The 26,541-nt window shown below is 37.0% G+C and overlaps 4 protein-coding genes across 5 annotated transcripts in view; 1 reads left to right on the top strand and 3 right to left on the bottom strand.

Annotated features, from left to right (window-relative positions):
* Positions 1-8,606: 8,606 nt before the first annotated feature.
* Positions 8,607-10,026, bottom strand: LOC122604313. The gene is made up of 3 exons (XM_043777202.1): positions 9,625-10,026; positions 9,366-9,521; positions 8,607-9,251 (listed from the first exon to the last, which is right to left on the bottom strand). Exons 1-3 carry the CDS (start codon positions 10,024-10,026, stop codon positions 8,607-8,609), a joined length of 1,203 nt encoding a protein of 400 aa, XP_043633137.1.
* Positions 10,027-11,098: 1,072 nt separating this feature from the next.
* On the bottom strand, positions 11,099-12,136 carry LOC122604312. Its single transcript, XM_043777201.1, has 3 exons — positions 12,073-12,136; positions 11,831-11,984; positions 11,099-11,789 (listed from the first exon to the last, which is right to left on the bottom strand). The coding sequence occupies exons 1-3, from the start codon at positions 12,134-12,136 to the stop codon at positions 11,099-11,101; spliced, it is 909 nt and encodes a 302-aa protein (XP_043633136.1).
* Positions 12,137-12,544: 408 nt separating this feature from the next.
* Positions 12,545-25,063, top strand: LOC122602656 (O-fucosyltransferase 1-like). Of its 2 annotated transcripts, none has more exons than XM_043775252.1 (9): positions 12,545-12,751; positions 12,840-13,029; positions 14,642-14,720; positions 14,821-14,891; positions 22,082-22,170; positions 22,564-22,687; positions 23,111-23,394; positions 23,505-23,634; positions 24,364-25,063. In XM_043775252.1, exons 1-9 carry the CDS (start codon positions 12,744-12,746, stop codon positions 24,925-24,927), a joined length of 1,539 nt encoding a protein of 512 aa, XP_043631187.1. In that variant the 5' UTR covers positions 12,545-12,743; the 3' UTR covers positions 24,928-25,063. The 2 variants fall into 2 exon arrangements, with proteins under 2 accessions (XP_043631187.1, XP_043631186.1); XM_043775251.1 differs by having other exon boundaries at positions 14,639-14,720.
* LOC122602657 (TBC1 domain family member 13-like) overlaps positions 25,035-26,541 on the bottom strand; it is a 16,099-nt gene continuing 14,592 nt past the window's right edge. Inside the window, exons 8-9 of the mRNA XM_043775253.1 lie at positions 26,277-26,393; positions 25,035-25,431 (exon numbers count right to left, since the gene is read on the bottom strand). Of these exons, the coding sequence (XP_043631188.1) occupies positions 25,258-25,431; positions 26,277-26,393 (291 nt within the window). The 3' untranslated portion in view covers positions 25,035-25,257. The remainder of the gene's footprint in view (positions 25,432-26,276; positions 26,394-26,541) is intronic.

Here is a 26,541-nt window from a genome sequence, read left to right as displayed (position 1 = left end):
ATAGGTTTAGCTTAATTAGTTGCATTTTAATTTTTCTTTTAAAATTTAAAAATCCGAAAATATTTTCTTTTTACTGTTTCTAGAAATAAAGATAGATTGTTTGCATCTAAGTTAGTTAAGATTTCATATTGTTTTAGAAGTTACTAACAGTTTTCGTGTTTCTTTGTTCTTCTTCATTCTCGTTTGTTTTTCTTTAGTTTTCGTTTAGCCAATTCAATTAGGACAGGAATAATGCATTGGACTGGGCCAGTGGATGCACGTTTAGAACCAAAGGAAAGCAGCAAAATGCAATTTGGAAACGAGAAGCTCTTCAAAATGGAAGCCAGCGCCGCTGGAAGTGAACCAGCGCCGCTGGAGACTCATCCCAGCGCCGCTGGAGGTACACCAGCGCCGCTGGAGAACTCTGATCAACGTTCTGGTTTTCTGTTCAAGGCATCTACAGCTTTTGGACGTCAAGATAACAGCCGAGAAGGTATATTGAGGCGAAACTTGGAAAACTTTCAACAGTTGTGGTTTGAGAAATGGGAAGATGCATGGGCAAGAATGAATGAAACTGTAAAATTGCTCGGGGATGAGAATTTGAAACCATCCGACTATATTGTTTGGTTCTATTATGGTCTTGGAGAAAAAGAGAAAGCTAGGTTAGGCGAGGAGGTGGCAAGAACTATGTTCCTGAATAACACGAAGAATGCTTTGGAGTTTCTCGAGAGAAAGAGACTTCGAGAGGAAATAGAATACAGTGAAAGATATGACTTCATAGCTAATCTAAAATCCGAAGGAATATTCAATGGAAGCCCAGAAAGCATCTTGGGAGAAAGACCATCAAAGAAAGGAAGCTATCATAAGGAAGAGGAGCAAAAGCATGAAGCAACATGCATGAAGATAGAGGATGAAGGGAAATACCCGAGATATGTTCAAATGAACAGAGAGTTTCAATTCCACTTTGAAATTAAGGATCCAGTTTTAGAAATGCAGGAGTTCAAGCAGGATGAATATGAGGAGGTAGATGAGTCATGGGAACGTATGAAGTTCATAGCAGGAAAGATAAAAACAAAGACGCATTGCCATAACCTATAAATTACAGACTTTTTCTATTAGATAAGGCCGCGTATGGATGTTTCCACACTCAGCCAGCTGAATTTAGGATAAAGATCTTAGATGAGAGGTTTTATGAAGCGGAATTTGAAGAGTCAGAGGATGAAGAGGAGGAAGGAACCCAAGACTCAAAAGAAGTACAAATCCTAGCGGAAGCAGTTAGAAGAGGAGAAGAAATTCCCTACTATGTGAGACTACAACACCAACTTAAATTGCAAGAGATGTTAGAAAAGTTTAGGCAAGGTATGAGAGAATCAATAAGATCGGCATGGAGAAGAATTAAAGTAATAAAAGAGCATTGCTTAATTTATGCGATTGATCGTACTACGTTAATCAAGAAATTTAGCAATGGATTAAGGAGGGAAAGTGCTACTTGCTAGAAAGAATACTGGGGAAAGAGCTCACGGAAATCGGCGAGTTTATGGCATATGGATTCTTGGATAATGAAGTATACGGCAAAGTTGAAGAAAAGATGGAAAGAGACAAAAAGGAAAACAAGATACGGAAAGAAGAGTATTTGGAACAGCTAAGGCAATACCACATTGATCAGAGGGCTAAGTTAAGGGAAGAAGCCGAATTATACAAGAAAGCAAAGTCGGAAGCTGAAGCAAAGCAACCAGCGCCGTTGGGTATGAAGACCAGCACCGCTGGACACCCACCTGGAGATCACCAGCGCCGCTGGGACACCACCAGCGCCACTGGTACCCTTCAGGACAACAACCAGCGCCGCTCAAACCCTATCAGCGCCGCTGGCACCAACTGCAATCTCGAATTTTGCGATCCTAAGCCCATGTTAAATCAAATCGACCCTGGAGTTCAAAAGCTGATCGATGTGGAGATGAATGAAGCTACGGAAGCAAGGAGGAACTCAGAAAGCTTGGAGGAGAAGAAAGGAGTCAACGTCAAAGAAGCTATAAGTCACTTCGAACAAACACCAACGGGTGCCGGCCCTAGGCCTAACCCGTACTCCTCAACCTAGTTCCAAAACCGAGTCCGGCTGAAGACTAGTAAACTTAGCGCTTCTTGGGAGGCAACCCAAACAGTAATTTTTCATTTTTCATTTTTATTTTTCATTTTTAGGAATTGTAACTAATTGCAACTAAGTGATTGTTTTAAACTTTATCGTTTGTGATATGATATGAAAATGTTGAAAGTATCACAGATGCAAGCTTTCAAGGATCGAAGGAACAAGTAACTTATTGCAATCGTGTTTTATGTTTCTATTTTTCATTTTGTTTTAGCTCGTATTTTCCATTTTTGATAAATTGATAGAAGTGTGCAGAAGTATTTTGCTTTGTAGTCTGAAGGAAACCATGCACTTGGCCAAAAGCTAAGTGTGGGGGAGTTCGTGCATCAAATCGTTGAAGAAATCAGATTGCGGAACAAGTACAGGAGCCACGAGCGCCGCTAGTCAGACAACCAGCGCCTCTGGAACTGCATCTGGGCAGACCAGCGCCGCTGGCCACACCACCAGCGTCGCTGGACCTGGACCTGTGCAGATCCAGCGCCGCTACCCACTTCACCAGCGCCGCTGGCACCACCACCAGAACCATTTTCCGCCAATCAGCGTCGTTTACAACTCCGTTTTGCGCACCAGATCACCAAAAATACAAAAAAAATCAGAAAAACCTAAAAATCCAAAAAAACTAAAAAATAAAAAAATACCAAAAAGAAAAGAAGATGGAGAAGCAACCATGGATCGCCATCAAATGGAGACGATTGAAGTTATCCAAAAGCTCATCATGTTCAACTCTCTCCATACAAATGCCATCTTCAACAAATTATCATGCAATTTTAGACCCGAAAAGTTTCGTTAATCCTTTTACTTTCAATTTTACGTGTTTTTCCTATTACCCTTTGTATTCTATGACTAGTACAACGAGGGCGTTGTACAATTTAAATGTGGGGGGATGGAATAGGAAAAACCCTTGGTCAAATTGTTTGATTTTAAACGAGTTTTCTACTACTTATTTCATGCAAATTTCAAGTTTTAAGTGTCTGAAAACTATTTTGAGATTATAAGCTTTGCAAGAAGACAAAAGATGACGATAATTAAGCAACATTAGCTTGGTAAGATGAACGGTTAGTCAGAATTGTTAGCTTAACTACAGATTTGTGGTTGTTCATGCTTCCAACTGAATTAGAGCTTAGACTGAAACTGTATGCGATTATGTTTGCCATAGCACATTTAACTGGACTTTAATATACCTAGCAATTTAGAGCTTTCTAGTCATTAACATAGGTGTATAAATTGGACTTAATTTACGTACTTGTGTAAGAACTCATTTAGATGTATGGTTTACCTTAAATCTTACACTATTTAATGTGAACTAGTTGCATGCGGAGTAGGATTATGAGTCATCTGGGATCTCTGATAATGTCTATTGCATGAATAATGTAGTAATCCAAAAGAAAAGGCAATCAGTAGATTAAGTAAAAGTTCAAAGAACTATTAACGAGTAAAATCAATAAAAATGCATCAAGTTATGTCGCTTTGCGAGTGAGGAATCACCGACCTGTCACCGCTGTCTCAACTATTAAAGATGATAATATTGTATGACTGCTTTTGTATCTAGCTAGCAAACATGACTGTAGTGTAGGAGTATATCTAAGTAGTGGCTCACGAGTACACACACTTTTGAAATATAAACGCCTTGCTAGTAGCTAGTAGTTCTGATTGCTAAACAAACTTGAATTAAGTGCTTAACTAGTCTGCAAAAGGTAGTAAGATTGAGTTGTGAGACATGTGGAAGTATAGAACTGTTTTAGAGGTATTAACACAAATAAAAAGTTAGCTTTTAGTTTTGATTGACTAATTATCTAGCCTCTAGCTATAGCTTACTGATTTTGTCTAAAGCTTTCTCAAATCATTTTGCATGACTATCCTTTGAATGAATTTGATATAGTACATCACTTTTACACTTAAAATGTCCACTCATCAATTGATTTATTTTTCTGGGACAATTTTGCTTGAGGACAAGCAAAAGCTTAAGTGTGGGGGTATATGATGAGCATCCATTTTGTGATAAAAACCCCTAAAGAAAGGCTTCATTTCTATGCTTAAATGAGTTAATATTCTGGAACTATCGATACTTAATGAATGATATGTTTGTGCAGGTTCCCGGAAGATGCGAGCGAGGGTAAATGACATCAACTGACTCAAGAAGGAAGCCTATGAAGTTACAAGACACAAGGAAGTGGTTCGGGAGCCAAACGAAGACTCAAGTGCAAGACAGCAGCCACCAGCGCCGCTGGACACATACCCAGCGCAGCTGGTGCTCACCAGCGAACGCTCTCCAGACCACCAACGGCCGCTCGAAGTATCACCAGCGCCGCTAGCCCATTAGCCAGCGCCGCTGGCAGGCCCACCAGCGCCGCTGGTCGGCCCAGATCAGTAACCGACTTAAACACCTATTTAAGTCGAACTAACCCTCAAAACCCTAAGAGAGAGCCGATTCAGCAGCCCTAGCCGCCCAGGAATAACCCTAGATCGAAATTGCAGATTCCAAGGAGGTTTTGGAGCATCTAAACACCTTCCGCTCTTCACTCTTGGTCTAGATCTTTCATCTTTATTTACTCTTTGTCTTTGAACTATGTCTTTTATATTCTCAGACTTTGTTATTCCTTTAATAATGCTAGGCTAGTAGGCTGAATACTTGTTTGGATCAATGTGATCATGTAGACGCTTATTGTTTTACTGTGTTTGTTTAGATTCTGTTGGAGTGTGCTTTACTGTTTATCGTAGATCCATGTTTATTAGTAATTCATGTTGCTATTGGTTTTATATCTGAACATATTAGTTTAATTCTGATGATTGTCTATGATCATGTACTAGGACTAATATGCTAGGATAGAAAACAACTAGTCGGTCTATAACTAGAAGTAAAAAGTGATTCACTTGTAACCGAGGGATCCAGAACCATAGTAACTAGGGTGAATTGAACATGAAGCTTAACAATACCAGACGCGATCCTTTGACTTGGAAACGAGCACTATGGTCACCGGAGGGAATTATATCTGGTCATGGCTTAAGAGCCGGGTAATTAAAAGATGAATTACTAACACAAACTTTAGGTCATAATACTTAAAACAATGAATCTAGCGAAAATTTGTTTTAAAGGGTAGTGTGAGTCTAGCGACAGCACTACTACTTAGGTAAAGTGAATCTAACGAGAATCTGAACCGTGATTAAGTTTCCAACAGGCTAACAAACCAGTATAATAGTATCTGGTCGTACCATGAGATCGGAGATGCCAAACAAGTATTTTAATTTAATTACTGATATTCGTCCTTTCACAACTATTTTCAGAGTAGCCTTTTGCTGCAAAGCATTTGGTTATATTTTCTTATTTAATTGCTAAAAATTAGTTTATTAGGAGTTAGTAACAAACCCCCAAACAAACTAGAATTACATGTACTACAAGATTAGGTAACGCAACGCGTCCCTGTGAACGATCCTGTAATTTACCACTAGGCTATACTCAACTGACCGGGTTCGCTACTCGTTAAAGTGTGTGTTAGTTTAGATAGTTACTTGTACAACATAAATTTTAAAGACTAGGAAATAAATAAAAAACATACACCCATCATGGGATCAATATATCAACTCCATCTACTGTTGTATCAACCTCCAATAATCGAAAATTAGGTTTTTAGGAGTATTATTCATCTTCACGGTAGAAGCATAATTCATGGACTTTTTGATATCTCCATGTAAACCTGAAGAATTATTCGATGTTTTGTGTTCATTATCATTTATTTAAGTATTTGGTGTCACCTTCTGTAGTCACAAACATGGGTATTTCTGTAGCTACCTGTTCAGATTTCTCACTTGCATCTTTAGGATTATCCATTGGAGAATTATTATCTGTGGGTGTCTTAGAATCTGTAGTCCCACATGCATCGTCAAGAGGTTGTTCATCAATGTTACAAAAGGTTGATATTATGCATTCCCTCTATTCTCCATATTTTTAATACGTAGCAACCGATCAGCAATAGATTTAAAATCAAAATTACTAGCTCTCATGAACAATGATAACCACGAACCCAAACAAACAGCTAACCCATATTAGATAACACAATCACGAGAATTAAATTAAAATTGAAAGCATAAAGAAACAACCACAAGAAACCCTAATCTCTAGAAACCCTAATTCGATCAGAAACCCTAAGTAAACAGAAGATGGAACGAATATAATTGTGGAAGAGCTACCAGATCGAAGAAGGAATTGAAATCAGTAGCAACTAATAAGATCGAGTTGAGAATTGAGAAGATAGCATGCTGTTGAAATCGCCTAGAGAAAGAGCGAGGGTTAGGTTATATATGAAAAGTTAACAAAATTTATTATTCAACACTTTCATCAACATTAAGAGGTTTTATAAATTTCAATAGCGCTCCTTTTTGTGATTCTATAAAAGCCTCTCTTTTTAACTTTTTAATCTTTTTCGAATTACCACATTCATATGTACGAATTCATTTGGCCATTAATAATCAATAATAAAACTTAGAAATCACTAATTCACAAAAATCACAGATTAAGAGATGGAAATTAAATAGAAAAATATAACATAATTCAGATTCACAAATTAATTAACATAAATCACAATAAAAATAGATAAAAATCACAAAAGGTTAACAGTAAACCTGGTGGTGCCACTGCCCTAGGTGGTTGATCGTTGTTGACCAAGTATTGGCGCAGTGTTGCCGTTAGTTGCCTCACTTGCTGTGAATTGTAGTCTACACCAAAACAAATTATTTGAGCATATAAGATTTTAAAGAGCGTAATTAAAAGATTTTGATTTCTTGGAGCATAAGATGATAAGAACAATAATGAATAAATTTACCCAAATTTATAGATGAATTTTCAATCATAAGAACGTCAGAGACGATTCAATTTCACTGTAATTAAAACTATTGAGCGTTGTCATCATATTAAGAGAGAAAATTAATGGTTGTAGGCGTCTAGCTTTTCAATTTTCAAGGAGTGTGTTTGGCCGTATGGAGAGTATCAACTGTCAAGCCCTATCTTTTTAGCAGCCGCTTATTCCTTTTTTTAAGATATAAGTCCATATATCACAAAACTTGGGGCCTTTGTGTTTTTGGGGCCCAAAGTGGTTGCTTGACTTAATTACACATTTGGATCGACTCTGAAAAGAGACGAGCTTGTGTTTAACAATAAGCCCATTTCAGTGGAGAATGTGATGAGGCAATCGAGGTCTTGAGTTTTCCTTGGGTTAAGAACCGAGGAATTTTTGCTTCATTAACATGGGATATATGGAAGAACTTTAATATAGTTAATATTAACTTGTCATTTTGGTGTTTTTTCTTTTTTAATGATGGAAATCCTCTTACAAGGCTAATGTATTATTTTAATAGCTACTTGCTAGTATGTAATTATAAAATTTTGTTTCTCATTTTAAATAAGAAATAGGCCAAAGTACTTTTTTTGTCCCTGTGGTTTCTCAAATAAGCATTTTTCATCCTCGCCGTTAACTTTCGGCTAAAATCATCCCTGTGGTTTCCTTTTCGTCCTTGCCGTTATAACTTTTCAGTTAGGTCGTCTCACGTGCCAATCACGTGAGGGCAATTGTGTCTTTCCCTTTACACCTACTGAAGATAAATACTAAAAAAAAGAAAATTCTTTATTCCCCCCCTCCCATTTATTTTTTTTCCCCCTTTTCCTCTACACCTACCTTTCTTCCCCATCTCTCTTTCTCTCATAAACAATTAGTTCATGGATGTTCACTCTGTGTGTGGGAGGCCTTCGATTGTTCGAACATCATGGACACCAAGAAACCCAGGTCGTCGATTTTATTGCTGCTCACGACGGGTAAGAAATCAAAAACCCTAATTTGTAAAATTTTGATTTTGGGTTTATCTTGAAAATCCAATGTTTTTGTTAATAGGGAACAAATAATTGTGGCTTTATTGGATGGGTTGATCCACCAATGTGTATGAGATCCATGGACATTATACCTGGATTGCTAAGAGCTAAGAACACTTTGGAGGCAAATTTGGAGGAAAAAAATGGCCAACTGATTCGATTGAAGAAGTGTTTGGTTGCTAGTTGGATATTTTTCATATGTTTTTGGTTGTATAGCATTTAGTTTGCTTGGTTTAGATTTTGGTTAACTGTTCTTGTAATGTTACCATTTTCTTTGTAATTTAATGTTGAAGATGAATGAAAATTTAGTAACAAAGTGCAGAATGTAAGAAAGTGTCAAAGTGCAGAATGTGTAAAGGAATATAAGCAAACAAAATTGAAAATTTACAAATACGATAGTGTCAACATACAAACTGCCATAACTTAAAATATGATAGTGCCAAAATACAAATAAGATAAGTGCAGAAATTGCATACCATAGTGCCAAAATACAAACTGCCAACATACAAATAAGATAGTGTAGCAAAAGACTAAACACAATATCTTAAACATAATACCATAACTTAAAATAATGTCTGAAACTGCATAATAATACAACCATGTTAATTGAAACAAAACAAATGGTTATCAGTTGTTTCTTGCTGGTTGACTTGCAGATTGAGTTGCTCCAACTTGACTTAGAGCAGATTCACTTGCACCACCTACACCTTGACTTTGGCTTGGACCACATTGGCTTGCAGCAGCAGCTTTTCTTGACCCACCAGCTTCATTCTTTCTTTTCAAACCTCCCTTGGATTGACTAGGTTGACCTTGAGACTGACTTTTATTTTGACCCTTGCATTGCCTTTGATTGTGTCCTTTGTTCTTACACTTTGAACAAGTAACAGTCTTCCCAACCCTTGTAAGCTTACCATTTTTAACCATTTTTGCTTCTTCTTTTTCCATGGCACTCTTCTTTCTCTGTTTCTTTGGCCTGCCTACTTGAGTCTTATGAATAGGAGGAAGAAGCCTAGTTGCACAAGTACTCTTTGGCCATGAAGAAGATCCAGTTACAGGCTCCACCTTAAATGCATAGACCTCTTTCCATGTATCTAACCTATAGCATGGATCAACCCAATCCTCAACTATCCCCACTTGCACAGAATTATCTTTAGCATTCCATAAACCACAAACTGCATGCTTACATGGCATCCCAGTCAACTGCCATTTTCTACAACTACATGTCCTCTCATTAATATCAACTACACATTGGTCTCTAAATGATTCTCTAACCTGGAATTTGTGTGATCCATTCCATATAGCAGTACAATGGTTGGCATCATTCATGATAGATTCAAATAAAAGTGCAGCTGTTGGTGTCAAGGGACCTTTCTATGTCTCAATTACCTTTTGCACAGTCACAATCCTAATCATTAAATACTCTCTAATATATTTTAGGCAACTGATTATTGGTTTCTCCCTACCCTCAACCAATTGACTATTGAAAGTCTCACAAAGATTATTCAACAAAATATCACAATGTGCCCTTCCTGTATTACATTTCTAGTTATATTAAAATCAAAATTAAGTTATAATAAACCAAAATTAAGATAAACAGATGCTTACTAGAAAAATGAGCCCTGCTCCAGTTTTTGGGTGGTATTGCCTTCAAATAGTTGTAGGCACCATCATTTTCAACCCTCAGCTCTTCCATTGCAGCTTCAAATTCTTGCTCAGTGGTTCTTGTGGCACACTTCCATAGCATTTGCCTTATGAGTTCTCCCCTAAACAACTTACTTATATTCTCATAGATGTGTCTTAAGCAAAATCTATGTTCAGCCATTGGGAAAACTTTAGCAATTCTAGGGACCAACCCCTTTTGCCTATCTGACATGAAAGTAAAGTTGCTGTTTGGATATAAATCTAGGTCTTCTCCCAAACAAACAAGAAACCATCTCCAACTGTCAAATGTTTCTGCCTCAACTACAGCATATGCTAGGGGATAGATTCCATTGTTAGGATCTACCCCAACTGCAGTAAGAACTTGTCCTGGATATGGTCCTTTCATGAAGGCTCCATCAAACCCTAACAACTCTCTTTTACAAGCTTTGAAACCTTCTTTCAATGGGCCCAAGCAGACATAGATTCTTTTGAACTGCCTTGTTTCTGAATTTGGATTAGGTTCTGCTTAAGCTTCAATCCTGACAGTTGTGTTTGGGTTTCTAAGCTGCAACTCTAAACAATAATCTCTTAACCTTGAGTATTGTTGGTTGTAATCCCCTTGAAGCAATTTCTTTGCTCTGTTTTTTGCCCTAGTAGCTGTCAATCTCTTTATTCCCAATTGATACCTTTGATAATTTAGCAATTAAATAGATTAACAGCTAATATAATTGACAATTAAACAGATAAACAACTAAAAAATATGACAATTAAACAGATTTAACAACTAAATTAATTGACAATTAACTAATTAAAAAGTACAGAAATTACCTTTTTGAGATGATTTCCTGAATTGCAGCTCCTTTGATTTTTGGATCTGCATCTACTGTGCCAATTATCTGCTTCATGATGAATGTGGAATTACACTGCCTCAATTGCCTCAGTGGTAGACATTTATGTTCTTCATTTAATGTCTTCACCATCCATCTTTGTTCATCCTTTCTCCTAGAAACTAACAAAGTCCAAGGACATGTGGGTTTCTCTGCTTTTTTCACTGTTTTGACCTCTTGACTAAATTCTTTTTCACATTCCTCAAGAACCCCCTTCCCTTTTGCATCTTTACTCTTTTCACCCTCCACACTTGCATGCATACCCTTAACACCTTTTGCATTGTCATGCAGACTCCTTCCACCCTCTGAATTACTATTTTTTCCTTTTGCTGGTGAAGACAATGACATCTTTTCCATCACAACTTTAGACTTTGTGTATTTTGGGTTAGATGCAGACACAGTTTCAAATCATCTTGCCCTAACCCTCTCCTTATCATCTTTTACCAATCTGATGTCCCTTCTAGTCTCAATTGCATGGTTTTTAACCATTTCTTTCACTGGATCCTTTGACTCAAACACTTGAGTCACAAAGAATTTGCTCTTATTAGACTGGTTTTGAGACAATGCCTTAACTTGGTTGTTTCTCCTAAACTACTTTAATTTCTTCTTCCTCAATCCTTCTAGGGTGTCATCGTCAGGGCCACTATCAAAATCATCAAAGTCAATCCCCAAAACCTCTTCATTCAATTCTATATGTGGTGTAAGTTCTTGATCTTGAAGACCTTGCACAGCTTCCTGGCCTTGTACACCTTGCACACCTTCATTACCTTGTACATCTTCATTACCTTGTACACCTTCTCCAACTTCTGGTTCAAACCTAAACTCAAAATGTTTCATATTTACTTCCACATCTTTTGGTGGTTCCTTCTCAAGTTGTAAACTGCCCTCATCTCTCACATTCTCCCAAACTGGTTCATTAACATGTTCACTGTCCTCATCATCCCCTATATCATTCTCTTTATCTGGTTCAAAGTCACCATCCTCACTGTCATCCCACTCTGATCTACTTTCACTCTCTTCTTCACCATCTTCTTCTTCACTCACAACCACATTGTCTCTAACTGGTTCTCTATCTTCTAAATTAACCACATTCTCCCTAATTGGTTTCTGCCTAATTGTTTCACTACCTAAGGCATCATCAAAGTGGTCAAGAGGTATCCCAGAACTATGTTCAACATAAACATCAATTTGTTTATACTTAGGAACATATTTTTTCATATTGGCAACATGCATGTCAGCAAGTAATGGCCTAAGCCCATCATCTAAAGCAGTTTTAGGTACCCTAAAATGATAAAAAAAAATAATCCATTTTCATAGCCTAACTCCCTCATAATTTCAGTCATGTCACTCATGCCAAAGACTTCCAAGTCAATGAAATCAAAATAATCAACCTTTTCATCTACGTATTGTTTTTTAGGGTTTGAAATGAACTTACCATTATGATGAACGTTTAGGGTCATCATACCTTCATAATCATCTGCAAACAAAAAAAAATATCATTAATTAAAAAATACAAATAAATTATAAAATCAAATAAAACCCTAAAAAAATCAAAAAATACTAACCGAAAATAAAGGAGATATCTTTGGGCTTTTTGCCTCTCTTTAACCATTGATCCTTTTTTTTCATTTTGCATACTTGATTGGATTAATTTGGTGAAGTAATTTTAATGGTTTTGTTTTTCTGGAAATTGGGTGAAAGCACAGGGATGATTTAGATAGAAAAGGGGGAAAATGAGGGTGGCTGCTATTTTATACGACATCCACATAACTTGCACGAGACACAGAAGGGTGGAAAAAGACATAAGTACCCCTCACGTGATTTGCACGTGGGGGGTTAACGGAGGCAAGGACGAAAAGAAAATCACAGGGATGAATTTAGCCGAAAGTTAACGACGAGCATGAAAAATGCTTATTCGAAAAACTACATGGACAAAAAAGTACTTTGGCATAAGAAATAAAAGAAGTTCCTCTTGCCACTAACTATTAACCCAAACACAAATATATAATATATAATTACAAATATAAGGAATGATTAATAAATTAGAAACTTTGACATCATTCCATGTGGCTTGATCTCATTTGATTAGAAGGGATTATTAGGTTGATTAATGGAAAAAAATACAAACACTGTGTAGAAGTTGAGTAGATCTGTGATCTGTCTATCAAAATCTCTAGTGGACTGAAAGCTGAAGAAGTCGATCGGGGGAATCTATCTAAATCTAAATTGCATATAAATGAAGAGGTAAATTTAATTCTAATCCAATTATGCAATTTGATCTATTCCTTCTTCTCCTGAATCTCAATATATCCGACTGACTATTTTGTAACAGGCCTGGTGGAGAAGGAACGACGTCGTTTAAGAAATTGCATAATAAACAGCAGTTGAAACCAGTAAAAAAAGGAGTGTCTGTTAAACTTGGAGTTGCTGCTGTTTTACTAATTGCCTTCCCAACACTTTACTTCTTTTACTTCTTCAATGCTGCTGCTGCTTCTGCTTCTGCCACTAACTCTTCATCCAAGGTGCACATTTTTTTTTGTTTGGCAATTCTTTATGTTTTTAAGTTTCGAACGTAGAGACCCATTAATTCATCAACATCCCGTGACCAAGCGACTAATTTGGGCAATGCCCCAAAACTTATCAATGAAATTTGCATTTTCACCGACTCAGTGTGACACAAATCAGGGAGTAGGTCTGTAGTAACTTACCTGCTCAGTGACTGATCGACGTAAGCTATTTAGGGGCCAAGCTGACCAGCACAAGCTCATTGTGAGTTCGTGACCATACTTATCATCGGGTATCCCGTATTTGTCTATGAAGAGTGGATCTAATTGTATTAGTATCTATAATTGATTTCTTCTGATAAGCTTGATTGTGGCCCTTTAACTTGTAACCACCTGGACCTTCTAGTAACCATTAATGGGTAATTTTAAACGTGGTTTAATGTCCTGAAATTCCTACGTTTGTTCGCTTATGCACAGTTTGATTCCAATAACTTCTATCATAATTGGGTGTTTTTTATATAAAAAAAACTTGATGCACGGGACAGAAACACAAAATACTCTTTAGCAACCAGATTCTTGGTTTGGGCCTGAATTTAGATTATCACCCTTTATATAATCCCAGAATGAGATTAGTGTAACAGAGGCATATAGAATCGAGTTTTGTTTTTTTGAAATCTATACTACGATTTAGAGATATTTGGTTATTACAGTCTTTACTCTGTTACAAAAATCTTCCATCATGTTTAGTAAGATACACACGTTATGAATAAAAGAAATAGGGCACACACACTATGCAGCAGAATATAAAGTTTATCGCTAATGATTCAAAAGTTAATTTATCATACATATATCCAGCAATCTTTGTCTAATGAATATACAATAAAGTTGTGTTTTAAAAGCCAACATAAACTTACTTACCCATCAAATACTGTCATGCTTCAAACTAACAGCTAATATTTTGTTTGCTAGAATTGAATAACGATGTTAAGTGTGTATCTTCAAATGATTTTGGCTATGGGGTGATAATTTGTGTCAGTTGTGAACGGGCATAATAAGATTGGTGATCACGGAAGACCAGTGGAGAATAGATTGGATATAGATTATTCTTTTCAACTGATTAATGCAGTATTTACTTGATCTAATTAGGATTGATATAAGTGAAGTAGAACTGCAAGATTCAAACTTGTTTACACCGTTTAAGATAGGACATGATGCGATTTATGGTGTGCCAATATGTGAACCTGTGTCAAACCATACTTGTTTACAAATATAACAATCAATGAACATGAGGAAAAATGTAAAAGCAATAAAGCACAGATGAAATCTAAAAGATGTAAAGATGACAGAAGGATGTTTATTTGATTAGATAGAGGGTCACTAGAACCTAGGTGAGATTTTATCTGTCACATGCTTATGATAACCATATGTGTGCTCCGTTTTGCAAAATCACGATGCCAATAGTAGATTACTTTAAGTATAGTTGCAAGGTATTTACCAGAAGTTAATTAGTTTTTAAATCTCTATTTATATAACATACGCAAAGCAGATATCAAGACTGTGTTGTTCTGGATGTGAAGTTTTATTATGGGTATGCTAATAGCTTATCGACTTTGATCCCACTTTTTAGCAGATTGATGTACAGAAACTATGGGATGCTGCTGATTCTGATGGGTGGAGGCCATCATCTATTCCAAGATCTGACTGGCCACGTATGTAATTTGGTGTTTTTGAACTCTTTGAACTTTTCCTACGTTTCTTTTAGATTAAAAAGTTGTATTGATCATCAATTCTCATGCACTAATTTTGTAGCTCCTCCAAGTGAGAGCAATGGGTATCTACGTGTCCGTTGTAATGGGGGTCTAAATCAGCAGCGGACAGCGGTAAGTTTCTGATACGAACTCACAGTTGACACAATTAATTATTACTGAATAATTAGAACAAGGTACAAGAAATGAACGCCAAAACCAAAGACTTCACAGATTAATCCCTAACCCTAACACGATATCTCCTAAGTACTTATATTGCTCTTGACTTGGCTAACAAGATAACTAAATAAGGTAAAGACATTCTGACGACATTAAGGTAATTAAATAAACTAAATTACTCTTCAACCCATCTGTTTCTCAGTTAATTGGCCAATCGCCCTTCAGCCCTTGTTGTTTGGATCTTCGCTTATACCACTTCCCCCATTTTCCTTGAGTCATATCAATACCCCCTTCCCAAAGATTCACCTTGTACTCAAGGTGGAAATCTGGAAATTGTTGTTTAATATGGTCATATGATTCCCATGTAGCTTCATAGCCAGGTAAACTTTTCCAGCGAATAAGTACCTCTAGATTCCCAGCTAAATTACGGACTCCTACCAATTCTTCTGGGCGTAATAAAACCTCCATGTTCTTTGTCAAAACACTGGAAGCACTGGTATAGCCACTTGATCTCCGATTGCCATCTTTAACTGTGAAACATGAAAACTGGGTGGATAGCTGACGAATCAGGAAGCTTAAGTTTGTACGCCACTCCACAGGACCAATTCGTTCCAGAACTTCATATGGACCGAAATACTTGGGTGCTAACTTTTCATTTTGTCTCCTTGCTAATGTCTGTTGCCTGTATGGTCTGAGCTTTAGATAGACACGATCTCCAACCTTGAACTCAACATCTTGTCGAGCACCATTTGCTTTCTTTTTCATAAGGTGCTGGGCCTTTTTCAAGTGTAGTTTTAATTCACGAATAATACCATCTCTCTCCTGCAAGTATTTATCGACTTCGAACGTTGAAGAAGGCCCTTGTTCACAGTACACCAAACGAGGTGGATCCCGACCATACAAAACCTTAAATGGTGTAGTTTTTTATCGAAGAATGATATGATGTATTATACCAGAACTCTGCGCATGCTAACCACTTAGCCCACTGCTTTGGGCTTTTAGATGCAAAACACCTTAGATAAGCCTCCAAACTTCGATTAACGACTTCTGTTTGACCATCTGTTTGGGGATGATAGGCAGTGCTTCTCTTTCAATTGGTACCTTGATGTTTGAATAATTCCCGCCAAAAATTACTGAGGAAGACTTTGTCTCTGTCTGTAACAATAGCTTTTAGCCACATCTTTTTTCATTCCTGTCCAATATAACTCTGCTGCCATTCGTTGGTATGTCTTAAGTACTCCTCCATGACCTCCCATGACACTGCTATGAAACTCACGGAATAATGGCAAAATCCACTTTGATGTGCGAGGCAAAACTAATCTTCCCTTATACAATAATCAACCTTTTTCCACTGTATATCCCTCTGTTCCTTGTTCATGGTAAAGGTTAATGCATGACAAGTAACAGGTTCCCTTCTCCTAGATAAAGCATCAGCGACCCCATTTTCATTACCTGGTTTATACTGGATTTCAAAGTCATAACCTGAGTTTAGATAACAAACGTTGATGTTCACATGTAATCATCCGCTGCTCGAGTAAATACTTAAGACTTCGTTGATCAGTTCTAACTACAAAACGTCTTCCCAACACATATGGCCGCCATTTTTGTATTGTTAAAACAATAGCCATTAATTCCCTTTCATATACTGATTTAAGCCTTGCTCGAGTCCCAAGAACTTGACTAAAGTAAGCTATTGGTCTTCCTTCTTGCATTAATACAGCCCCTACACCCTGACTGGAAGCATCAGTCTCGATAATAAACTCTTTCTTAAAATCAGGTAATGCCAACACAGGAACTTTTGTCATTGCTTCCTGTAACGCATTAAAAGCTATAGTCGCCTCTTCAGACCACTGAAAGTTGTCTTTCTTAAGCAAATCTGTCAAAACCCAAACAATCTTTCCATATCCCTTCACGAATTTTTGATAATATCCTGTAAGACCAAGGAACCCTCGTAATTCCTTTAAGTTTCTGGGAACTGGCCAATCGAGCATGGCAGATATCTTAAATGAATCAGCAGCCACACCTTTCTTCGAAACAATATGACCCAAGTATTCAATCTTCTCTTGGGCAAATAAACACTTCTTTTTATTACAATATAATTGTTGTTCTCGTAAGCAATTAAACACAGTAATCAAGTGTTGTCGATGTTCATCCACAGTACTGCTATACACTAAAATATCATCAAAAAACACCAACACAAATTTTCTTAAGTATGGTCGAAATATCTTGTTCATCAATGATTGAAAAGTCGAGGGGGCATTTGTTAGCCCAAAAGGCATCACCAAGAATTCATAGTGCCCTTCATGAGTTCGGAAAGCTGTTTTGGGAACATCCTCATCTTCATGCGAATTTGATGGTACCTGGATTTTAAGTCAAGCTTTGAGAAGACTGTTGCCCCATGCAGTTCGTCTAATAGCTCATCGATGATTGGTATTGGAAATTTATCCAATACCGTAGATTTATTCAAAGCTCGGTAATCCACACAAAATCTCCAGCTCCCATCCTTCTTCTTCACTAATAATACCGGACTAGAAAAAGGACTAGAACTAGATTGTATTACCCCTGCTGCCAACATCTCTCCAACTAACTAATCTTTTTGAACTTGTGCGTACCAATAAGGTCCGACACTTATAGGTTCTGTACCCTCCTTGAGATTAATAGAGTGCACATGGCCACGGTGAGGCGGTAGCCCCGTAGGCAGTGTAAAAATATCTCCAAACTCATTTAATAATTCCCGAATAGCTCCTAGCTTTTGCTGAGGTCTTGGCTGTAAATGTTGTAAGTTTCTCATCTCAACCAAAAATCCTTCCTTTTCATGACGTAAAGACCTTAGCATATATTTGAAAGATACCAACGTCCGACACAATCCTGGATCCCCCTTAAGTGTAACCCGTGTCTTTCCTTGCCAAAACCACATAGTCTGCTCTTTCCAATTAACTGATGTATCCCCTAAGGTCTGTAACCATTTAATTTCTAGGATGATGTCTGTACCCCCTAACACGAGAGGGAGGAAATCGTCAACAACTTGCAATTCTGGAAAATCAAGAACCACCTGTTTACACACCCCATAACTTCTGTCAAACTTTCCATTCCCCAACTTAACAACAAAGGTTGTAGACCCTATCAGCTTCAATCCTAAACAATCAACCACTTCCATGGATACGAAATTATGGTTGCCCCACTATCAATCAACACTACCACATCTCGTCCCCCTATGTTGCCATGAACTTTCATTGTACGGGGAGAAGTAAAACCGACAATAGAATTAAGAGATACCTCCACCGAATCCAAATGAACATGACTATCCTCAGGAAGCTCAGCTTCCTCTTCTGACCCTTAATCATTGGCCACGGCCACTAACAACACCTGTAATGTTTTATTAGGACAACGATGACCCTGAGTAAATTTCTCATCACATTTAAAACACAATCCTTTCGACTGTTTGTCGGCTAACTCTGCTTCTGTAAGTCGTTTAAATTGCCCAGATTGGTTAACTGGCAATCCCTTACTCGTAATTGTCGAAGCTGGTGCTCGGACAGATGAAAACGAGGAACGGGTAGAAGTTGTTCCATTGTGACGGTTATATCCTGAAAAGCTTGTTGAATTTGAACGAGTATTGCTTGCACCTATTCGAGGAATCCCTTCAAGTTGTTCGTTGTCTTCAATTGTAATGGCTAATTCTATCGCATGTGCTAGGCTTACTGGCTTCATTACCCGTACTGCTGCTCTTAGATCCGTTTTCAAACCCTTTATAAAAGTAGGAGAAAATTTCATTACATACCCCTGGGGTATGTCATATTATTAAGTTTCATCCCTCTTGTTTTTTTCAATCATTACATACCCTTATGGTGATTTTTCATATCATTACATACCCCTCACCCTGACGGACGTTAGTGAGTTTCTGTTAACCCCCTCATGTGCATCTCACGTGAGGATATTTCTGTCCGTTCTCGTTCAACATATCCCTGTAACAATTATTTACCCACACATCTGACATAAACAGATCAAAAACCTAGCTTCTCAAAATCCTTTTCTTCCAAAGCCAACATCATCATAATCTGTATAACAATTCTTCCCAAAAAGTTTCTCAAATCCACAAAAACACAAACACAATAGAAAAAAGTTTATGGTGAATTTAAAACATACACACATTAACACCTAATCATCGTAACAAGATAAAATCAGATAAAAAAAACTAGATCTAAACAATCCTAATATTTTTACATATTTCTCTCTACTCTTCACTCTCTCTACTGTCACAATCGTTATCATCAACGACGACAGCCCACCCCACCAAGAAACACCACCACCACTGCCATAATCATCATCATCATCTACAACAAAATATTCATCTTTTTTACATCAACGAAAACCAACCAAATCAATGAATGGAACCCTCTTTATAATTAAAATTCTAAAAATCACAACCCAAACACTAAGAAAAAGAAAACTCTTTTACGATGAGATGATCGGCAGCCCTAAAAGAAAAAAAAAACTGAAGAGCAGATTATATATATTCGAAACCAAAAAACAATTGTGAAATAATTAGCTGAAAATCAAGAAGAGGTGGATGAAGATAGATATGTTTTTTTTTTTTTTTTTACTATATACAATGTATATGTACTCACCGGATTATTGCACACTGTCCATCTTTTCATTTTATTTTCTTGAAAGAGAGGGGGAGAGAGTGTGAGGAAATAGGGTGTGGGTGGGACTAGATTTGTGATGGTTGTGTTTTTCTGGCAACCAAGAGTTTTTGTCAGAGACTTAGGAAAAATGGGAGGATTAATTTGGAAGATAAGTCATTTAATATGGGGGTGTGATTTTATTGATATGATCGTAGGTTTCTTCAGACATGAATGTAATGTGTCTTGTTAATTTTGTTTTTTTTTTAATATCTTTATGTGTATGTATATATATATAGGTAGTGAGTTTGGTGGGATATATACTGATATACATATGAAGATCTGCGAGTGTTTTCTTTGTGAGAGAATAAATAGCTAAAAAGACTAAAATACCCTTACATGGTATGCATGTGGGGGGGGCTTAACTAAGACTTACAAACGTCCGTTAGGGTGAGGGATATGTAATGATACGAAAAATCACCATAGGAATATGTAATGATACAAAAAAACGAGAGTGATGAAACTTAATAATATGACATACCCCAGGGGTATGTAATGAAATTTTCTCTAAAAGTAGCTTCCATCATTGAATTAGATACTCCAGCTAATTGACAGGCCAATTTCTCAAACAAAGCTACGTACTCTCGTGCCGTACCTAACTGAGTGATAGCTAAGAATTGCTCGTACAAATTCCCGCCTCGTGTGTGCTTGAATCGGATCAGCATCCTTCTTTTAAATCCATCCCATGAATTAAAAGGAGTCTGGCCTTCGCTCCAACGATACCACGAAAGTGCCTCTCCTTCCATGCAAATTGCAGCGGCGCGTAACTGTTCCTGACAAGGAATCCCCATAATTTCAAAATAACGTTCCACTTTATAAATCCAGCCATAAACATCTGTACCATCAAACTCGGGTATCTTTAACTTTCTGATCCGGTGTTCATAGTTCTGATACGTCTCCTGGAATGACGGTTGTGGTGCTCCGGTTGCCATTGGTTGGGAACCAGATCCAAATCCCAATCCAGATTCAAAACACGGTTTAAGTCGTTCCCCATTAAATTCGCCAGTTTTTCTTGCTTCATATTTGATCCAATCCTCCACTTCACTAAACTCATTCTTGTTACTTTTCCCTAACCAGAACTCATCCTTTTTATTTTTCCCCAAAGTGGTGCTGGAATCAACATTGAATATTGGCATCTCTACCCCCACAACATCATCCCGTGCATTCAAACGAGATGGTGGTACATACGGAGGTACCTTTGTAGCTTGTTCGGTAGTTGCAGGTGGAGGTTGAGTAGATGTTGAGGGTTTTTGAACCGTAGTCAAAATCAATTGCTTCAATTCTTCAAACTTTCCTTCAATTTCTCACTTTAAATCTGCCATATCAGTCCCTAGTTTCATCAGGTCAGAACTAAACTTTGTCTCCAAGCCCTCCATTCTTAACTTGGCTTCTGCCTTATATGCCTGGAAGTTCTTGTCTAACTCTGCTACTTTTATTGTCATGTCTGCTAGCAACCAGTCCTCCAAAAGTGTTTTTTTTTTCCTAAAAAAAATACAGAGTAAACAGTAAAAACGGGTGAACAGTAATTTTGTGAAGCTGCCCATACGAACTCAGTTGACACAATTAATTATTACTGAATAATAAGGACAAGGTACAAGAAAAGAACGCCAAAACCAAAGACTTCACAGATTAATCCCTAACCCTAACACGATATCTCCTAAGTACTTATATTGCTCTTGACTTGGCCAACAAGATAACTAAATAAGGTAAAGACATTCTGACGACATTAAGGAAATTGAATAAACTAAATTACTCTTCAACCCATCTGTTTCTCAGTTAATTGCCCAATGGCCCTTGCTGTTTGGATCTTAGCTTATATCACTTCTCCCATCTTCCTCGAGTCATATCAGTTTCTTACGTAGAAATTAAAAGCTTCGCTTCATTTTTAAAGAGCTCAAACTTGTCGAATTTCCATGCATGTTTTTGGAACAACATTGACATAGATGAGTATAAAGTAGGGATGCATAGGGATTCTAGAGTAACTATTCCTAAAATTTGGCATATAATATTCATTCCTTAATCCATCACCACTCATCTTTCAAACACCCCAAAACTTTTAATCACCACTCATATTCAAAATACTCGAGACTTTTGTTCACAACTATGCATTTTCCGAACTATCTATATTTTTGATCTTCTACGTTATTTCACACAGCCTATAAAATTCTAAATTCTATATACAAAACGTGTCGTGAAGTGAAACAAGTCATGCCTACCATCATTCTTTTTCGGTCACGAAGTGGTCGATCCTGTTGCGTTGCGTAGGTCCACCATGCTTGTGTTTGTGTATCATTCTAACATTCCACACTAGCTTTATCTCATGTACAAAACTTTCGTCAAAAGGAATAGCTGGCTGGTATGTTAATTAGTCAACTAAACATTGAAATTATCTATTGCCTGGTTGGTACTTCATACCTACACTTCTATGAAATTGAGATTTAACATTTTAACTTTGTGTAGATCTGTAACGCGGTTCTTGCTGCACGAATTATGAATGCCACCCTTGTGCTGCCTGAGTTAGATGCAAATTCCTACTGGCATGATGATAGGTAATCTTTGGCTACACCAGTGGATATACACTTCACTTTTGTCAAGAGATAGGCAAGATTTAAAAACTTTTTATTGTAGAAAGATCTCGTTCCCATAATTTTATAGAGAAAGTTAAAGCCACTTGAATAACAAATCAAAATGAATCGAGTTTCGACCAACCCAAGATTTTTATTTACATCTCATTTACCTCAATTCTGATATTAATTTCTACCTGTAATGCGCACCTATTTATTTTCTTCACTAAATGAAGTTGAATGAGGTGTTTCACATTTTAGACCAAATGTATATATGTAAAATTGGGATTCTAATTAGTATATTTATCATTCAGAAAACGTGTTTTCAACATACCATTCGCATAAACATTTCCATCACTCTTTGTTACTCATGTACAGCGGTTTCCAGGGTATTTATGATGTTAGTCATTTTATAAAGTCACTGCAAAATGATGTACGGATTGTAGAAAGCATACCTGAAATTGAAAAGAACGGGAAAACTAAGAAGATAAAAGCTTTTCAGGTACGTTTTACAAGTAGATGAATTTCCATATTCGTGGTATAATCATTATAAGAGTTAATTTCTACTCATAGACTTTGGTCGATTCAGGTTATGTTTTATCATTAGTGGTTCAAACTGTTTAAATGTAATGTGTAAAAGGGTAATTGGGTTGATGACTCCAGAAGTGTATATGTAATGTGTAAAACCTCCTAATGATCATTCTATTCAGAAGATCAGATTAAATATAATTATATATATTTGCAAGTTTAGTACAGGGTTTCAGACTTCCGGTTCAATTCGACCTGACCCATACCTGTGAACCAGACCATCCTAGCCAGACATGCTTGACTAGTCCATTATGGAACCTCTAATTGGCGAGCATGCACCTTTTGTTCTTGTGATAATAACTTACCTTTGAATTTCCTATTTATGTCCCTTTTGTAGCTACGGCCGCCTAGAGATGCTCCTATCATGTGGTATACTACTGTTGCATTAGAGAAAATGAAGGAACATGGTGCTGTATATCTCACTCCCTTTTCCCACAGACTAGCAGAAGAGGTCGACAACCCTGAATACCAACGGTTAAGATGCAGGGTCAATTATCATGCTCTCATATTTAAGCCACACATCATGGAATTAAGTCACCAGATAGTGAATACACTTCGCTCCCAAGGTCATTTCATGTCAATACATCTTCGGTTTGAAATGGATATGCTGTCTTTTGCAGGGTAAGTTACCCTAATGTATACCTTCCTCTCCATTTGCTTCAAATTAATGTCTCTATTTGCTTCAAATTAATGACAAGGAGCCTGTCTGAATTTTTTTTGTCTATTTTCAGGTGCTTCGATATATTTTCCGCCAAGGAACAAAAGATATTGAAAAAGTATCGTAAGGAAAACTTTGCTGAGAAGAAACTTATCTATAGTGAAAGGAGAGCCATCGGAAAATGTCCATTAACTCCAGAAGAGGTACCTCCAACTTCTTGTTTTCCCATTGCATAAAAGTTGATGCTTGGTAACAGTTAATTACTGGAGGAAACCAAGTATAATGGTCAACGGGTACGGGATTCTGTACAGGTCAGATTGGGTCTGGCAAATTGTGTAAAAGGTCACCACGGTTTTGGGTTAAATGATTAGTTATGATCCGGCCTGATACACTTTTGTCCACTTTATTTTTTTTTCCATTACTAATTAGTGTTAAATATCTATACTATTATAAAGCATTTGTTTCCGTCAAATTTTTTCAACTTTTCAGCCACTAATTTTCATTTTTCTCCTAAAATCTCAACTACTCATTTTTTTCTCTCCTACATAAATCATTTTATTTCTCTAATTTATTCAAAATCTTTTATCCCAAAAACCGTAAATAGATAAATTATAAAAAATTTAAATCCTAGTGCGGAGCCCGTACGGCTAAAGCATTTGGCAATCACGCTCGTCTTATGACCTATCACTTCCTATGACCTATCACACTCTATGACCTATCATCCCACCATCTCACCACCGCAGCACATGGGTACAAATAACAAATTTTTATTGATCCAGGATGCTTTTAAATTATTCAAGATACACTTTACGTGACTTTTGACATGTTCTACCCGTTAGGGAAAAAACATAACCTGAAGCGACCCGTTCATGTGTCAAAAGTTTCACCTTACCCATTCTTGTGAGATATATGTATTTGTTCGTCTTTTACAGGTTGGTTTGATCTTACGCGGAATGGGGTTTGACAATTCCACTCGAATATACCTTGCAGCCGGAGAATTATTTGGTGGTGAGCGGTTCATGAAGCCGTTTAGGTCTATGTTTCCACTGCTTGAGAATCACAGCACTGTGGATTCATCTGAGGAGTTGAAAGATAACACACAAGGTTTACTTGGTTCTGCCGTTGATTACATGGTTTGTCTATTGTCAGATATTTTTATGCCTACATATGATGGCCCAAGCAACTTTGCCAATAACCTCCTTGGCCATCGCCTCTACAACGGTTTCCGGACTGCAATCCGACCAGACAGAAAAGGTCTTGCCCCCATCTTTATTCACCGTGAAAAGGGACAGGTAGCTGGTTTTGAAGATGCAGTCAGACACGTGATGCTGAAAACGAGCTTTGGCGGGCCTCACAAGCGAGTCTCACCTGAATCTTTTTATACAAATTCTTGGTCAGAATGCTTCTGTCAAACATCGGCATCAAATCATGCTCATAGATGTCCATCTGATAGTGAACATGAAGTGACTGATAACTCAAATGGCAAAAGAGAATAGCTGACTAATTATTATGGCAATCATCATTCTTTGGTATAATTGGTTTGTGGTTATCTACATGTAGATGTAGCCCTACTTAACTATGAGATATGTGTGCAACTAAGGTGTAATGGCAAAACACTTTTAAGTTGTATTACAGTTTACATGTTTGCTGAAGCTGCATATAGATTCATAAGCGAACGAAACTATCCCTACACCACACACTTTAACCTAATATTTTACACAGTGAATTACAAAAATAAAAAATAAAAATAACGAGAGTTAGGAAAGCTCTAGAGATCGATATAACACCTAAAAATGCCAAAAAAAAAAAGAAAAAGAAAGAAAGCACTACACTGATAGTTGGGTTGAATGGGAATGCAGCTTGTGGGCAACATAGAGCAAATGACTAACATTTGTGGGGGGGTAACTCTGGAGTAATTTGAGATTGGCTGTGAAATCACCAGCCAGCAAACGCCTTCTCACAAGAATCAACATTGCACAACAAACCCGAAGCAATGCCTCCTATAATCAGTTGGAAATGTTAGTACAATGTAAAACAAGTCAAAAGTTTTATATACTCGTCGATAATGGCTCAAGTAAGTACTCGGTGTTATAACGGAGACTATAAATGGTAAATGAACTTTTTTTTTAAAGATATATATTAACAATATCTCTATAAAATAATTCAATAACCATAAAAAACTAAAAAGTATAACATAAAATACCTATAATTATTTTTATGTGAATTTTTTATTTATTTAAATTTAGAACAATAATGTACCTAACCAAAAATGTTGGTGATTTTATTTAAACCAAGTCATCTTTTTGTTTCATAAGATATTCGTATTAAACACAAAATCATTAGGCTAATATATGTATCTATCTATTATCTATGGCCCCAGCCTCATTAAGTTTGTTATTTGACCCTTATTGACCGAAGCCTTTAAATCTACCCTACAAGACATATAACGTAACGGCAGACCACCTTTAAGCATTACAACGCCTTTATAACGACCTTTAAAGCCTTTATTTACAATACTGAGTACAATGCAATTTATACAAATAAGAAAGGTTGGAAGTTGTCAAAGTGCAATCAAACGCTTAGAGCCAATATCATTTTTAATTAAAGTCACGCCATTCTTATAATTGTAAAAATTTGTTATTAAATTCAATACTTTGACCACTTAAAACTTCATGAAAATAAAAGAAATTTGTTGGTGGGTCAAATCAACCCAGTCATAGGTGTTATGTGACTTTTGCCGCTGGACTTGAATGATAAGATTGTTTTGATCCAACCGAGAACCCAGCCCACCTGTTTTGCCATATCTAATCAAAGCTGGTGAACAGCAAGAAGTTTATTGACTTACTTGAGGACCCTCAGGGTTGCTTAACAGTGAATCCCAAACGTGAAGACTGTCGGCAAAGTTGAACTCCTGAGTCAATAGGAGTGTAATCCATCTAAATGCATAGAATTGAGGGTTGACCTACATTACCAAAGCATATTGGTCAGGAATGGATATCCATCAACTGACATTATATTAGACATCAAGATTGCAATTGCCAATTACATTGAAAAGGATTCTTATTGAAGTGTTTCACTAGCATCAACTCACGATAAGAAAAAAAAAATTC

This window comes from Erigeron canadensis, chromosome 6 (genome assembly GCF_010389155.1).
Source record: "Erigeron canadensis isolate Cc75 chromosome 6, C_canadensis_v1, whole genome shotgun sequence".
NCBI classification, from domain to species: Eukaryota; Viridiplantae; Streptophyta; class Magnoliopsida; order Asterales; family Asteraceae; genus Erigeron; species Erigeron canadensis.
Note: the sequence above shows the minus strand (reverse complement) of the source record. Positions and strands in the feature narration are given on the sequence as shown.

What these genes read in the sequence shown, in the direction of transcription:
- LOC122602656 (XM_043775251.1), top strand. An exon ending in AGAAGATAAAAGCTTTTCAG is followed by an intron (nt 22,688 to 23,110) that starts GTACGTTTTACA and finishes TCCCTTTTGTAG; the next exon opens with CTACGGCCGCCTAGAGATGC. An exon ending in GTCCATTAACTCCAGAAGAG is followed by an intron (nt 23,635 to 24,363) that starts GTACCTCCAACT and finishes CGTCTTTTACAG; the next exon opens with GTTGGTTTGATCTTACGCGG.
- LOC122604312 (XM_043777201.1), bottom strand. Translation starts at nt 12,136, where the DNA reads ATGAAAAAAAAGGATCAATGGTTAAAGAGAGGCAAAAAGCCCAAAGAT. An exon ending in AGATATCTCCTTTATTTTCG is followed by an intron (nt 11,985 to 12,072) that starts GTTAGTATTTTT and finishes TTTTGTTTGCAG; the next exon opens with ATGATTATGAAGGTATGATG. An exon ending in ATGACTGAAATTATGAGGGA is followed by an intron (nt 11,790 to 11,830) that starts GTTAGGCTATGA and finishes TTATCATTTTAG; the next exon opens with GGTACCTAAAACTGCTTTAG.
- LOC122604313 (XM_043777202.1), bottom strand. Translation starts at nt 10,026, where the DNA reads ATGAAAGGACCATATCCAGGACAAGTTCTTACTGCAGTTGGGGTAGAT. An exon ending in GTGCCTACAACTATTTGAAG is followed by an intron (nt 9,522 to 9,624) that starts GCAATACCACCC and finishes TAATATAACTAG; the next exon opens with AAATGTAATACAGGAAGGGC. An exon ending in GGATTGTGACTGTGCAAAAG is followed by an intron (nt 9,252 to 9,365) that starts GTAATTGAGACA and finishes CACAAATTCCAG; the next exon opens with GTTAGAGAATCATTTAGAGA.